The 13605-nt window shown below is 41.4% G+C and overlaps 1 protein-coding gene across 4 annotated transcripts in view; it reads left to right on the top strand.

Annotated features, from left to right (window-relative positions):
- Window positions 1-13605, top strand: part of LOC119722656 (helicase with zinc finger domain 2-like) — a 56051-nt gene that overhangs the window by 27194 nt on the left and 15252 nt on the right. For all 4 annotated transcript variants that reach the window (XM_038192890.1, XM_038192888.1, XM_038192889.1 and 1 more), the window contains exons 17-26: window positions 2204-2531; window positions 2957-3164; window positions 4132-4260; window positions 4968-5198; window positions 5620-5909; window positions 8639-8831; window positions 10679-10911; window positions 11205-11438; window positions 11728-12112; window positions 12531-12794. In XM_038192890.1, the coding sequence (XP_038048818.1) occupies window positions 2204-2531; window positions 2957-3164; window positions 4132-4260; window positions 4968-5198; window positions 5620-5909; window positions 8639-8831; window positions 10679-10911; window positions 11205-11438; window positions 11728-12112; window positions 12531-12794 (2495 nt within the window). The remainder of the gene's footprint in view (window positions 1-2203; window positions 2532-2956; window positions 3165-4131; window positions 4261-4967; window positions 5199-5619; window positions 5910-8638; window positions 8832-10678; window positions 10912-11204; window positions 11439-11727; window positions 12113-12530; window positions 12795-13605) is intronic.

Raw genomic sequence — 13605 nt, 5'->3', positions numbered from 1 at the left:
GATTAACGTGAGTAATTGCCAGTGTTGTAATCCAGTACATTTCCATGAGTACAAGTACAGTGGGTACGCGTGTTCTCAGGGATTTTTACTGTTTAACTAGGCATGAAACAAATGTAAAAACTGGTTCTTTTCCTGCACGTAGTTCTTAAAATTTTGTAGAATTCTTGCAGAACAATTGCAAGTAGGGCTGTCTGCCATATACCGAATACTCAAATATTCGATCATCAACCAAATATTCGAATAGCTTTTACCGGTTTGAATATTTGAAAACAAAAACACTATGAAAATACACACACGAATGTGATGTTATTTATAAAGTTATCGCACATTATTGTCAGGTGCCACTTTTTTGTCAACTGACGGTAACTTTTTTGGTGGATGGCATGCGTGGTTCATCGTTCACATCCTTTTAAGAGGTTAACGCCCTTTACAGTTATAAGATACTGCAAATCACTCATGTGCCCCATATCGATTGCCGCACGCAAATTGTAACTGGCATACTCTTCGTGCAACTTTTTACAGGCAGCACTGCATGCACGAAGTTGCAGAATATTAATAAATATTTGGTGAAACACAGTTTCGAGTAATTGAATACTAAATTATTCGAAATTAGACAGCCCTATTTGCAAGAGTATGAGTACTTTGTCATGAGTACGAGCACTAGTGTAAGTAATTTTTGTCTTGTGAGTACGAGTATGAGTACGAGTACATTTTCGTGACTACAAGTATGAGTACAACTACCGACAAATGTACAGTGAAACGTCACTATGCTGAACATTCGGCTACACCGAACATCATTCTTGGCTCCCGATTTTTGTGTACAATATGTAACCGAACATTGTTGGAAAATGTCAACCGAAGTGACGATAAATGGATATATTTCCCCAAGGAATAGAATGGAAAAGCCACTCGTGTAAGCTCAAAAACTGTACAACATGATTCAATAGTTGCATGTTTTCAAAGTCGTCATTCAGTAACTACCAGGGCATATAGGGTGAAGTTCTGCTTACGGAATTATGGAAACTGCGCTATAACATTGGTCATAAGAGGGCGCCACTAATGTGTGAAAACCACAAGCTGGTAATTATTGGCTTAAAGTCGCTATACCAAGCGATCGCTGTTACAAACAATTTTTGTGGACCCCGTGATGTTCATTATAGCGACATTCCACCGTACTCAAGTACAAATACTACAACATTGGTAATTACATAATAGAATTACATTGTATTTTTATCATTCCAATGTCATACATGTATCACATCAAGCCAGAAGATTTATGCCAAAAATAGTATAATCCTTTTTTTCAGCAAGGAGTTAAGCTTGGGTGACATTTCTCATTGGGGAAATTCCCAATTCCAGTAATCGTGACAAGCAAACAAGAAATGTATGTTCAGTTCAAAGAGTTGCTGCCTTTCAGCGACAAATTTTCCTGAATTGAGGTTTCAGAACTAGGGGTTTTAGCTTCTCTGGGTGACATTTCTCATCGGGGAAATTCCCAATTCCAGTAATCGTGACAAGCAAACAAGAAATGTATGTTCAGTTCAAAGAGTTGCTGCCTTTCAGCGACAAACTTTCCTGAATTGAGGTTTCAAAACAAGGGGTTTAGCTTCTGTGGGTGACATTTCTCATTGGGGAAATTCCTATTCCCAGTAATACAAGGTATGTTCGGTAACAAAAAAACGACTGCTTTTCAGAGGCAAATTTCTCTGAATTCAGGTTTTCAAAACAAGGGGTTTAGCTTCTCTGTGGGTGGCATTTCTCAATGGGGAAGTTCCCAATCACAGTAATCATGACAAGTATTACAAGAAATGTTTGTTCAGTTCAAAGAGCTGCTGCTTTTCAGAGACAATAACTCGAATTCAGGTGTTTTTGTTGAATTGGAATTTCCTAGACAAAGCTGGAATTTGCATCAAGTTTCTGTTACAAATAACAATAGGGTTTTCCTTTTGCAGCATGCATTACTCATTCCTAAAAAAAATCACCCACCTACAGCCAGCACATATTTTGGCAGTTGGTCCAGTCCAACTACAAACCTTAGATGAAGTGTTAACAAGCAGCAGACCAATTGTATTTTCCAAGATAGAGTTACTACTTTATCCTACGCTACTTCAGACAAAATCGTGTGAAATAGGTGGTATTAAAACTAAGTTCCAATACATATCAGGACTTAATGTCAAATGCTTTTTATTTTCTTGGCGTAAAGTGAAGACACTTGATGAAGTGATGTTGATTGTGCAGAGATCCTCAGCAGCAAGCTCCAACAGCTCGGCAGCGTCCAACGCTACGGCAGCATCCAACGCTTCATCATCTTGCGACGCCGCAACCCCATCCCAAGTGATCCCGGGGCACTTCACGGTCCAGCGCTACTACTGCAGTTACTGTGACCGCGGCTTTGCTCAGAACTGGCAATTGCAGCAGCACACCCAGACCATCGATCACAGGGCAAAGGTCAACTCCGACAAGGAGAGGCAGTGGAAGTACCGCAGCCCACCATGGAGTGTTCTGAATGGGGAGTACCGGGAATGTGAACAGTAAGTACAAGCTTTCTAGTTGTTGGCGGATTCAAAACTTTTTGTTTCAAAATGAACTTATTTTATTTATTTCATTCTTATTTTAACTGGGTTGCCCATTCAGTGGAATCCACTGGTCTCCCAGGTGATTCAAAACCTTTTGTTTCAAATGAAATCCACTGGCTCCCTTGGGAGAAGACAATGTGAAGGATTGAGTGATGAAAATCTAGGAATCAATGTCGAATGGCCTTGATACCTCTAACTGGCACCTTCAGATCAAAATAATGATAAATTGGGAGACCAGCAACATTGAATCTGTTGGTAGAGGTACTGTATCTTGATGTCGTAGGTTTGAACCGTGTAGAAGTTCAATGTTCAATCATAGCAGTAAGTAATTACTATCATTTGTTTATCAACAAAGAAACTAATTATTTTGTTTAACTCAGGCACAAGAGGAAGGCGTGTGTCTTTACCAACTCCCCAGCCGACAAGAACAACTGTACCCATGCTCACAGCTCTGAGGAACTGGAAGAATGGCGTGAACGGCACCAATACCGCATGATGAAAATGAAGAAGGCTAAGGATCAGAAGCTGTATGCCTTCATGGATGAAGTCCTGGAGAAGTACAACTACTCAACCAATGAAACGAGCGTGGTAGGTCCAAAGTCAGAATAGCAGTTCAGTTTGGCTAATGCTATGTTGAAAGAAATCAACCAATAACAAAAGTGGTCGTCATTGACAGAAACATTGTACACTGTTAACACAAACCCTCCACAAGGGACACATACAACAAACTGCAGTACGATTTTCATAATTTATGCAGAACTCTGGTGTTAATTAGAAAAGGGATTCATCTTTTACAAGTTCCTAGTCCAAACATACCTAAATAACTTGATGCAAGCCCATTTACCCTAGGCAGGCCCGATTTATCCAATAGGCACAGTAGGCACCGTTCCCTTAGGACTACACAGTTTTGGGGGCCCTACGAAAAATTTGAGGGCCTACAAAAATACCACAGTGTGCCAACAGGCTATAGAGCTATCAGTTTAGCCTGTCTTGCTTAGTACGTCAACATGAAACTGGTGCTGGTGACTGGTGCAGAGTAGGGCCTACGAAACACTGGTGCCTAGGGCTTAATCCAGCCCTGATCCTGGGTATTTACACTAACTGTAAAAAAAAATTCCAGAAGACACCCTCCAGAAACCCAAATCCATCATTGGACAAAGATGAGGTCTTTTTGACTAATTAACACTGGAGTTGTGCATAAATTATGGAAATCGTACTACATTTTGTTGTACGTGTCCCTTCATGGATTTGTTTGTATTCCATAATAAACAAGATAAGCAAGGTTACCCACCATCAACAATCCACAATGCTTTCAGACTAGACTTGCAACAAGCAATGTAATAGAGACTTGTACATGTTTTGTGTGAGCACATGTGTATTTTTTTTCCAAACCGTACTGCAAAATGTCGTACCCGTTTTGTAACTATAGCTATTTATGTTGTTTTCAGAGGGCATAGTTATGCACATCCTACACTTTACTCCAAAGTCTCTACATGCAATGTTGATTTATCGTAATTGAAAACGTTGCATTTGTTCCCTGTTTCCATTGTGCAAGATCATTGAGGAGTTGCCAGGTATCCACATCCAGTGCCCTCAAGATCTGAACAAGTTCCTTCACACTGAGAGAAAAGCAGATACCACCTTCACATTTACCTGGAAGTTCCTCATCAAGTCCAAGAAGCAGGTAGGAGCAAGATTTCTTGACTCTACAGTTTTGAATGAACATTCTAGACATTTTATGATGTGCATAAATGACTAAGGCCCAAAATCCACATGTCCATCGTGCTTTTAACTAAATGTAGTGCAAGATGCGCACAAATCTGTTGGAGAAGCATCGTGCAATATATGTACTTGGTATAAGCTAGTCCGAATTGTATTAGGACTATTAAAGGTTTCTAATCTCAAACTGCTGTGCTTAGATTTTATGTCCATCAGAATATTTCAGAATGTGCATTAAGGATTTGCAACTGGTAAATGCACAATTCAATGTGTGCGCATCTCAACTTTATCATTGGGCCCATGAGTTAGGCACGGGGTCCGTGAGTTCTGCATTCAGGCCAATAATTGTGCCCACATGGTCTGCAATAGGCCCATAGGTTCTGCATTAGGCCCATAGGATTTGAATTAGACCCATAGGTTCTGCATAAGGCTAATAATTTCTACACAAGGCCCATAGTTTTTTGCATAAGCTCAGGTTCTGCGCAAGGCCTGTAGTTTTTGCATAAACCCATAGGTTCTGCACTAGGTCCATAGTTTTTGCATAAGCCCATCATAGGTTTTGCATTAGGACCATACATCCTGCATTTACAAGCCAATAAGCTCTGCATCAGGCCCATAGGATATGCATTGTTTGTTCATGCAATTTGTTTCCTATAATTGATATCCCATCAGCAATCTCTGAAGCGAGTAGGCCTCCTGTATGATGACCACCGCCTGCACTTCTACCTGTCCAGTCCTAAAGGCGAGGACAAACCACAGGTCTGCCCTGGCAACCGCATCACTGAAGGAGACGGGGAGACGTACCACATTGATGTCCTCTTCCACTCTAGGATGCTGGGCAGCTTCAACCAGTGGGTGCTCTTTGACTTCGGGAGTGAACCTGTCCTTGTCCGCAAGTTGGAGGTGAGTTATTGTTGCACTGTGGATGATGTGCTTTAGTACACCCTCAGCAGTGACAAGCAACAATTGTTGACTGCTGTGATGTAGGATATGGCTTTCGTAGCACCGAAGAGCCCATAGCACCCGGGGTGAGGGGTTAAAAAGGATATATCCCACATCACAACAGTCAACAACTGTTTTCTTATGTCTTGCCCATTAGTCAAGAAGATAAAGGCTTGTAACTCACTATGCATGAAACAAATAAAATCACTGCAGTGTAACTTTTCATAACTGTGAGCTTCCATACAAGAAGGGAGATTTAGAAGTTGCTGTTGTCAGGATTTTTCCTGAATTCAGCTTTTTTGGGGGTCAGGATTTGTCCTGATTTCCAGGATTTTCACCTATGACTGCATGTTTACAACTGACATCACTTCTCATCCCGCAGATCCATGTGGGCTCAGAGCAACACTTTGAAACCTTCCAGAAGATCCAGCATAAGAAGCAAATCCAGACCTGGGACAGCAGCAACAGTGAGATCGTCAAGTTCCTAGATGGGGCTCCCGTAGACCAAGAACAGACAGCCTTTGAGGAGAAACTCCTAGCTACCTACAAGCCTCCAACCTCGCTCAGCATTGATGATATCGAGTTGGGTAGACTGGACCGTGATAACTACAAGCTTCACATGCACAAGATGCTACACCTGGAGGAAAGGGAACAGACCAAGCGCATCGCTAGGTGACTAACTTAGACAAATCTCAAACTCTTTCACTCTTGCTAGATGCTGAAAGTTGCACAACAGTGGTTGGTTTCTAAATGAAATACCAAAAGTGAAAGTCTGAGGAAAAAGGCGTTAAAACAAAAATCCAACTTTGCAATAAGTGTTTAATCAGATCCCTTGACAGTAACTTGATTTTTATTGTTATGCGTCTGATAGAAACTACAAAACGCTGTTGTTTATAATACCGGTAAAATACTGAAATGTCCTCTGGAATAAATCTTGTAGGGCGTGTTTTGGTTGGTAATAGGAGGCATCCATGTAGTAGATGCTATCCGTGATGTAGAATTGCTTAGGCTGAGCGTCCATAAAAAATTACTCGGCGCGCCGCGATCCGCTTCACTGCTCCCACTGCGCCGCACTGGCCCGCACTCCAGCTTCTCTCGGCCTGCCGATAGCACGGCGCCGTGCGGCGCAGGTGGAAAACATGAATAACAATAGGTGACACGGCTGAACGCACTTAATACACACAGCCCGCCGCAGCGCGCCGACACTGATTTCTTGCTGTATGATGCAAACAAATCACCATCTTGCAAGGTGCAGTTTAAATACACCGACACAATAGTTGCCAGGATTATTTTGCCAGCTTCTAGTAGAACTTCCACAGACAATCTCGTTATCACCAAAGATATACATTGTATTACTTTTGGAGGAAGGCTGTAACGTTATTTTCTTTCTCGGTAGAAATATATTTTGATTATGTTCCAATTCCCAGGGTGGAATTTAATACGGTGCCGTAGGCCTATGTATTAAACCGGGTATCAACCGGGAAACCTCTCAATGAATACTTTCCGCAGTCAGACTAAACGGGGACGGTTTAAAATGGGATATAAATATAAAGTCGGGCAAGGAAATTAGATCATCCGCACAAAACTACTGGGATGGTGAAAATCGATTATGAAAGTATATGAATAAACATATTTTAACGATTTTTCAATCGATGACACGATTTCAAAGAGCTTCATTTCAAATTCATTTTACACGGTACGATTTAATATGAACCGACCAATGCACATCCTACTGATTTCTGGGCTCGATTCGCGGTGGAAACATAAACGAGACGAACTTCTCAAACTGTAAACATGACAAGGCCTAGACCCGTGAACGTGGCGGTATCCGCCGCCACGCGTACATCTCATTGAACAGCTTTCGATCGGCCAGCATCGCCGGGAATAGAATTTCCGTTTGAGACTCGAAATTTCTTTGGAATGACAGATCCTACGCAACTCAAAGTTCGCGAATAAGGTTTTGTGCGTGTATTGGTCATAAAAGTGCTTGTTAAATTTCCGGACTCAAACGAAAATTCTATTCCTGCCGAAGTTTGCCGATCGAAAGCTGTTCAATACGATGTACGCGTTGCAGTGTATACCGCCACATTCACGGGTCTAGACTAGACAAGGCCAACCTGCAGTGCAGACGAAGATCGACCAGTTCACACGCCGCACGCACTCACAATGTGATTGCCCAATACACGGAATGTACGCTACTGTCGGATACCAGCGTGTTCAAAAGGCACCTGAACGCTGGTGCCCTTGGTTCCTTTGTATTACACAGGCCATTTCTCACCAAGGGGAATTCCCTTTACGCACGTGCAGCAAGTTTTGTACGCAGCCCATGGCAATTGTTCCGTCGAAATTGATTTTTGTACGAGAACCGGTGCATATTTTCGTACAAACAGGAGTAAAACAATGTCTTTGAATCATGGGACATAGATTTAGCTCATATTTTGCAGAGTTTTCACTGCTATTGCGTGCTATTCGACAATATTGCATGATGGCGGCAAAGAAAACTTCTCAACTCTCGAGCAACAAGGAAGGCCCTACGTACGTACATGTACATATTAAACTACATCCCTTAGCTTATTATAAATGCATCTGAAAGATAATATCGCAATTCCCTTAAAAGTAGGCACTTCAGTGGGGTGTCGAATTACAGGAGTCTTAACCTCAACACACGCACACGCGGAACCAAGCACACAGGCTCAAATGTCCTGATGAACTTTGAAAAATCATAACAAAAAAAGTGCTCAACCGATGTTTTCAAATTTGGAGACATTTATTCTGAGTATTTCATGTGTACTTCCACCGAAATTCATTGTCAAATTCTTCGTTGATCTGGTTTTATGGCGACAGAAGTAACGCGGTGCCCATACTTTGCGATCACTTTCTCGTGCCGATCTTGAAGGTCATGACGCAGCACCGCTTTTCGCGGCACTTCGTATGCACTCGGTTTCGGGGTGAAATTTTCCAGAGGAAAACCGGGCGTTCTGATTGGCTGGAGAGCTTCACCGTGGGCTTTTCCGAATAGATCCGAAGACATGCTTTCACATGGTGTGTGTTCTAGGTCGATCGGTTCACAAAGAGTGGAGAGACGAAGTTTTGAAAATTTCAGCATCGTTTTTCAAGATGAAAATTCATGTTTTTTACCAGGGAACAAGGTGTGTGTAAAACATTGATATTCAAGCTTTATATTGATATAAATGACAACGATCTACGATTTGAAAAAAGTCAACGGAAAGGGAAACGAAAATGATAGCACTTTTGGAGAGTTGCCTGTACGCACGTAGTTTGTGTGTACGGCGTGCGTGCACACGGCGCACCGTGGCTTTCCACTGCATGCCTGCCTGGATGCGCTGCGTTTTTTAATAGTGGGGTAAAAACCAATGTTTCTACATGGCTTTAACTTTCAGGTTCTCTATTGAAACAACGCTGAACGCGGCAGCGAGCATTGAATTGGCAGGTCAGGGCTACCTTGTGTCTCATGATGGTCAGATGTATGCCAGCATTAATCTGAAGCAGGCCCTCATGGACGATTCAGAGGCTAGTCAGATCATCATGAGGAGTGTGAAGAAAATGCTGCTCAAATTTGATAAGACAAACAAGGTATGCTGTCATGTAAAATAGATAAATAAATAAAAAAACAAACACCTCCCCGCACTAAAGGGCAAACCCTAAACCGCCTGAGCAATAGGTACAGTAGAATACCATGAACTTGTGATCCTACTTTGTACATGGATTAGTCTGTTTAGTAGTTGGTCATATCAACGCTATATTTGCAACAAAACATTGGCTAATATACAAATATCGAGTGGCTCAGAGTGAAATGGGAGGAATATTATCGCTCGATAAAATCTGGATTTTTCCAGTTCACTCGGCTTTGCCTCGTGAACTGGAAAAGTCCATATTTTACCGAACGATGATATTCCTTTCATCTCACAATTGAAAGCCATTCAGTATTTGTTTTATATAACTAACATATAGATCTTTGTCATTTGTCATACTTGAACTTTTATTTCAGTACAAACTTGGTGGAAAATGTACTTCTCTCTTCCAAACCATCCCTTTACAAATGTTTGAACTTAACTCTGTAGTGCTGGCTCTTTGGAACAATACGCGCTACGTGCAATGCTGAATGCGCACACCAGCATGCATTTGCACACAAATAACGTGCCATGGAACAAGAATGATCCTAACTGTTGAATAGTATTTCCCATTCCACATGGGCGGATAGTACTTTTTGAGCCGCGGCATGAATGGGAGCAATAACGAATGCCACATGATGTGAGTTCCACCAATCAAATGACAAGGATCTGTATGTCAGTTATATAATATACGAATAATGAATGTTTATGAATGCAATGGTAAGAATAATTTCATGCAGTGACTGATGGAATGTTCCATTCCACGAGGCAAAGCAGAGTGGAGTGGTACATTCCATCTGTCACCGAATGAAATGAACGAATGTGAAACATTCATTGTTCGTTTTATACAACACCTCAATAAATCCAATATTGGGTTTCCCCCTTTGAATATCCTGAATAAATCTTCGTCATCTAATTGGTACCTTGTAAACTTGTACTATGAATGTACAGTATCAGAGCTATCAGAGCTCAGCCAACAGTTCAATGACATGCAATCAATGATCCACCAATCAGATTAAAGGTATAGTCCATCATTTGTAATTTGTGCATTTTGTTCGTTTGAAACAACAAAAGTGCTAAAAATCTAAACAAGGGTGCTGAACAACCAACGTGATGAAGTTTCAGCTCAGTTTCAGCTGTATATTTCGAGAAAAACAACATTCTAGGATCTCGATTTCAAATCAAAAGTTGCTGAATCATGTTTTAAATCAGGCCTGAATTCAGGGCTCGAGAAACATTCTCACTGAGCCGATTGCAGCTACGCGATGTCGTGCACCAATCCGATGAATTATAGCAACCACGCGCCTGTGCGTCGTGTCAACGCTTGCGTGCACTTCGCCGAATAAAAAAAATAAAAAATATAAACGGAAATTTCCATTGGTGCTTCTAAAGACGCACCGTTGGAAAGGCCTTCTTTCGTTTATTTCTTCAAAATAACAGCTTGCCAGAAAGAATAATTTCACAGGCAGTTTAGTCCTGTTACTATCTTTCAACCAAGTATGTTTTTCAACAATAATTATATCAGTTAGTTTTTGGATAGCTGCAAATGATGGACTCTGGCTTTAAGGGTATTTCATTATATTTTGTAAAAAAAGCGAATGTGTGTCAAAGCCAGGAGTGTTGGTTTAGCTGTGCTGCTTTGGATTTCATCCTGTATCTTTGAATGGCACTGGGTTGTCTATTTAACACTTTTGCAGGAGAATTGTTTTCAAGGCAAACTAGTATTTTTTTTTTAACTAGCATGGCCTTGCACACAGTGTACCTCAGATTAAACACTGACTGAATATTATCATTCCTAACATTTTGAAGGTGTATGAGGCAGCCATCCTCCGTGATCAGGATTACGGAAGTCAAGCTCAGGACAACATCAACCTGAAACTCAGTCCAGCTTGTGTCGGTGAACAAAATCTGACAGATGGTGCCACACGGACTGTCCAGGTTCAGTTCCAGTTGAACCGGCTTCCGTTCTGCCATCAGCATTACGCCGTTGAAGAGATGCACAATATGGACATGGTCTTCCCACCGCCCAACAAACCTCAACGGTAAGAGTGGATCATTCTGGATTCAGTCATACCCACTTTGCATATTATGCCACAGGCTTCATTCATAAGTACTTGCATTGTGGACTTCTGTCAGACATTAGGTTGCGCACTCGCTGCTATGATTGGTTAAAATATCAGGGGGCAGGGCTTAACAGATCAGCCCATTGTTGATGAATATGTGTGAGGTATGGTAACTATGCATACAGACTGAACTGACCTAAAAGGATTGTTGAAATTATCGTGGACCTCATCTACTTGTTCGGTGACATTGCTTCTTTTATGTTTATATTCAGGTTTCCCTTTATCGATGCCGATCATCTTCAGGAGACAAACTTCCGTCAAGAGCGTGCAGCAAGTTACATCTGTAAGCATGGTGGAAGCGACGCTATGCCAATGCATGGCGTGGGACCGGTCTTGGTGTTTGGGCCGTTTGGAACTGGAAAGACCTACACTTTGGCAACGGCCGTCAGGAGAGCTGTGGTAACACGGCCATTGTGCAGGATCCTAATATGCACTCGGTCCAACAGGTAACTAACTGTGGACACATTGTAGCTAGATGTATGCTTGTCATGTAGCTGTGTTTGTTCAATGATATTTTCAGTAAAGTTAGATCTCTGATTATAAAACAGTTGAATATATGTTAGCAGATAGGTAAGTGACTGTTCAGTGACATAATGTGTGTTTATATGGTCTATCTGGATTTTTTCTCGTTACTAACTGCAAAGCCCACTTTTCTAAAAAAAGGTTATTTTATTTGTAAAGAGTGATTTCGACCCAATCTTATGATTACCAAAACTGTGTTACTTTGTTCAAAAGTGCGGCTGACTGGTACATCACAGAGCATCTCCACAAATTTGTGGAGCAGACATGGAGCAAACACCACATTCGCATGCTCCGCATCTACGCCACCTACCGCAAGATCAGCTCCATTGATCCTATCGTCCGACCCTACGTCCTGATGGACGAGTCCGGCCAGATACTACTTCCAGATGCCAACAAGATCCGACAGTACCACATCGTCATCACAACGGTGGCCACGTCTGGCATCCTGGGATTAGCCAACCTGCAGGGTCACTTCACTCACATCTTGATTGATGAAGCTGGACAAACCTTGGAGACTGAAGTACTGCAACCGCTGACCCTGGCAACAGGAAACACATGTGTTGTGCTGGCCGGAGACCACATACAGATGAGCCCTAAAGTAAGCAGACCAATTCAATCATAGAAATTTGAAGTTAAAATATCTGTTGTATATCTTGTTTTCATTTTCATTCCCATTTCGTGGAATGTTTCCACTCGATTACTATATTTACTATGAATTAGGAAGGCCTTGCCATTTTGATGATAGTATAAACTTTTTATTATGCCAAGAAAGAATCTCTTGGGATTGAATCGTGAAACACCACTCACTTTTACATATATTCCAATCCAAGCAAGTTTGGAAGCAAAATGTATGTTTACAAAATTGACTAGAACTTAGTCTCACCGCTCAGTTTACTAATGTTAGCTAATAATACAGACTTTTATTGACATTGTTGGAGGGGGCTTGAATTGGACCAAACTGGGCTTTATCTTTTCCCAAACTCTTATCAAATTTCAAACTCTATTATCGTCACCAGGTCTTCTCCGACACAGCACGTGCTGCCAAATTCAACAAGTCGTTACTGGAGCGACTCTTTCTGCTGCACATCACAAACGTCGTCCTGACCTACAACTACCGTACCTGCGAGCAGATTCTGAAGTTCATCGCGGAGACCTACTACCATCAGCAGTTCAAAGCCCTGGGTAACCATCCAGTGCATCCCGATTTCTATCCGCTGAGTTTCTGTGCGGTGAAGGGAGAAGACCAACACGTTGGAATGTCCTACGTCAACAACCTGGAGGTTTGTTTGAAAGGAAGGCACATATATACTAAGTCCATGTCTTATTCTTATGTCTACATAGTTGTAATCCGGATACATGTTTTAGAAGTTCCTTAGTGCCAATTTTGTATGCATGATAGGCAATTCCCCCATCCCTCACGTTACATTTATATGGCATGAGGCTACTTTGACCTTTCACTTCTTCAAAAGTATTTGATCAAGCTGAATCAAACCAGGCATACAACAACCTTGGGGTAAGGGTACTCAAAAATGGAAAGAAAAATTCAATCCATTTATTCACTTTTTGGAAACGTGTGTTTTGTTGGTCGTCACTCACATTGTTGTTAAAGTCTCCTCAAACTGTAGTCTGCAACACAGAAGTAGCAATATTTTACCTTTCATTCAACCCATAGCTACTTGTGAAAACCCATTTTAAATCAAATAAGTGTGTATTTTAGATGCAAGGGGCATTAGATTACAGGGAGGTACCGTCACTCACGTTACGTCATTCACGTTACGTCATTCACGTTACGTCATTCACGTTACGTCACTCACGTTTCTTCCTCTACATGGTTTCTAACGGCATAAAATCTGAGTTTGACAATAATAATAATACAGTATTTATAACGCGCACTTTCTCTGGTATCCATTCAAAGGCGCCGGACTATAGATGTAAAGAAAAAACTGCAACATAATGTAACTCTTTTCTTTCTCTCTGCCTTAAACACAAAAACTCTTAATAACAGTCACATTTTGCATGTTAAAACAAGGTGCCAAAATGACTACCAAAAATCCATTATTTTTAGCCAAAAAAAAAAGGTTTTGTTACCCA

This window comes from Patiria miniata, unplaced genomic scaffold (genome assembly GCF_015706575.1).
Source record: "Patiria miniata isolate m_02_andy unplaced genomic scaffold, ASM1570657v1 HiC_scaffold_16, whole genome shotgun sequence".
NCBI lineage: Eukaryota > Metazoa > Echinodermata > Asteroidea > Valvatida > Asterinidae > Patiria > Patiria miniata.
The sequence above is the reverse complement of the archived record's forward strand: the minus strand, read 5'-3'. Positions and strand labels throughout refer to the sequence as shown.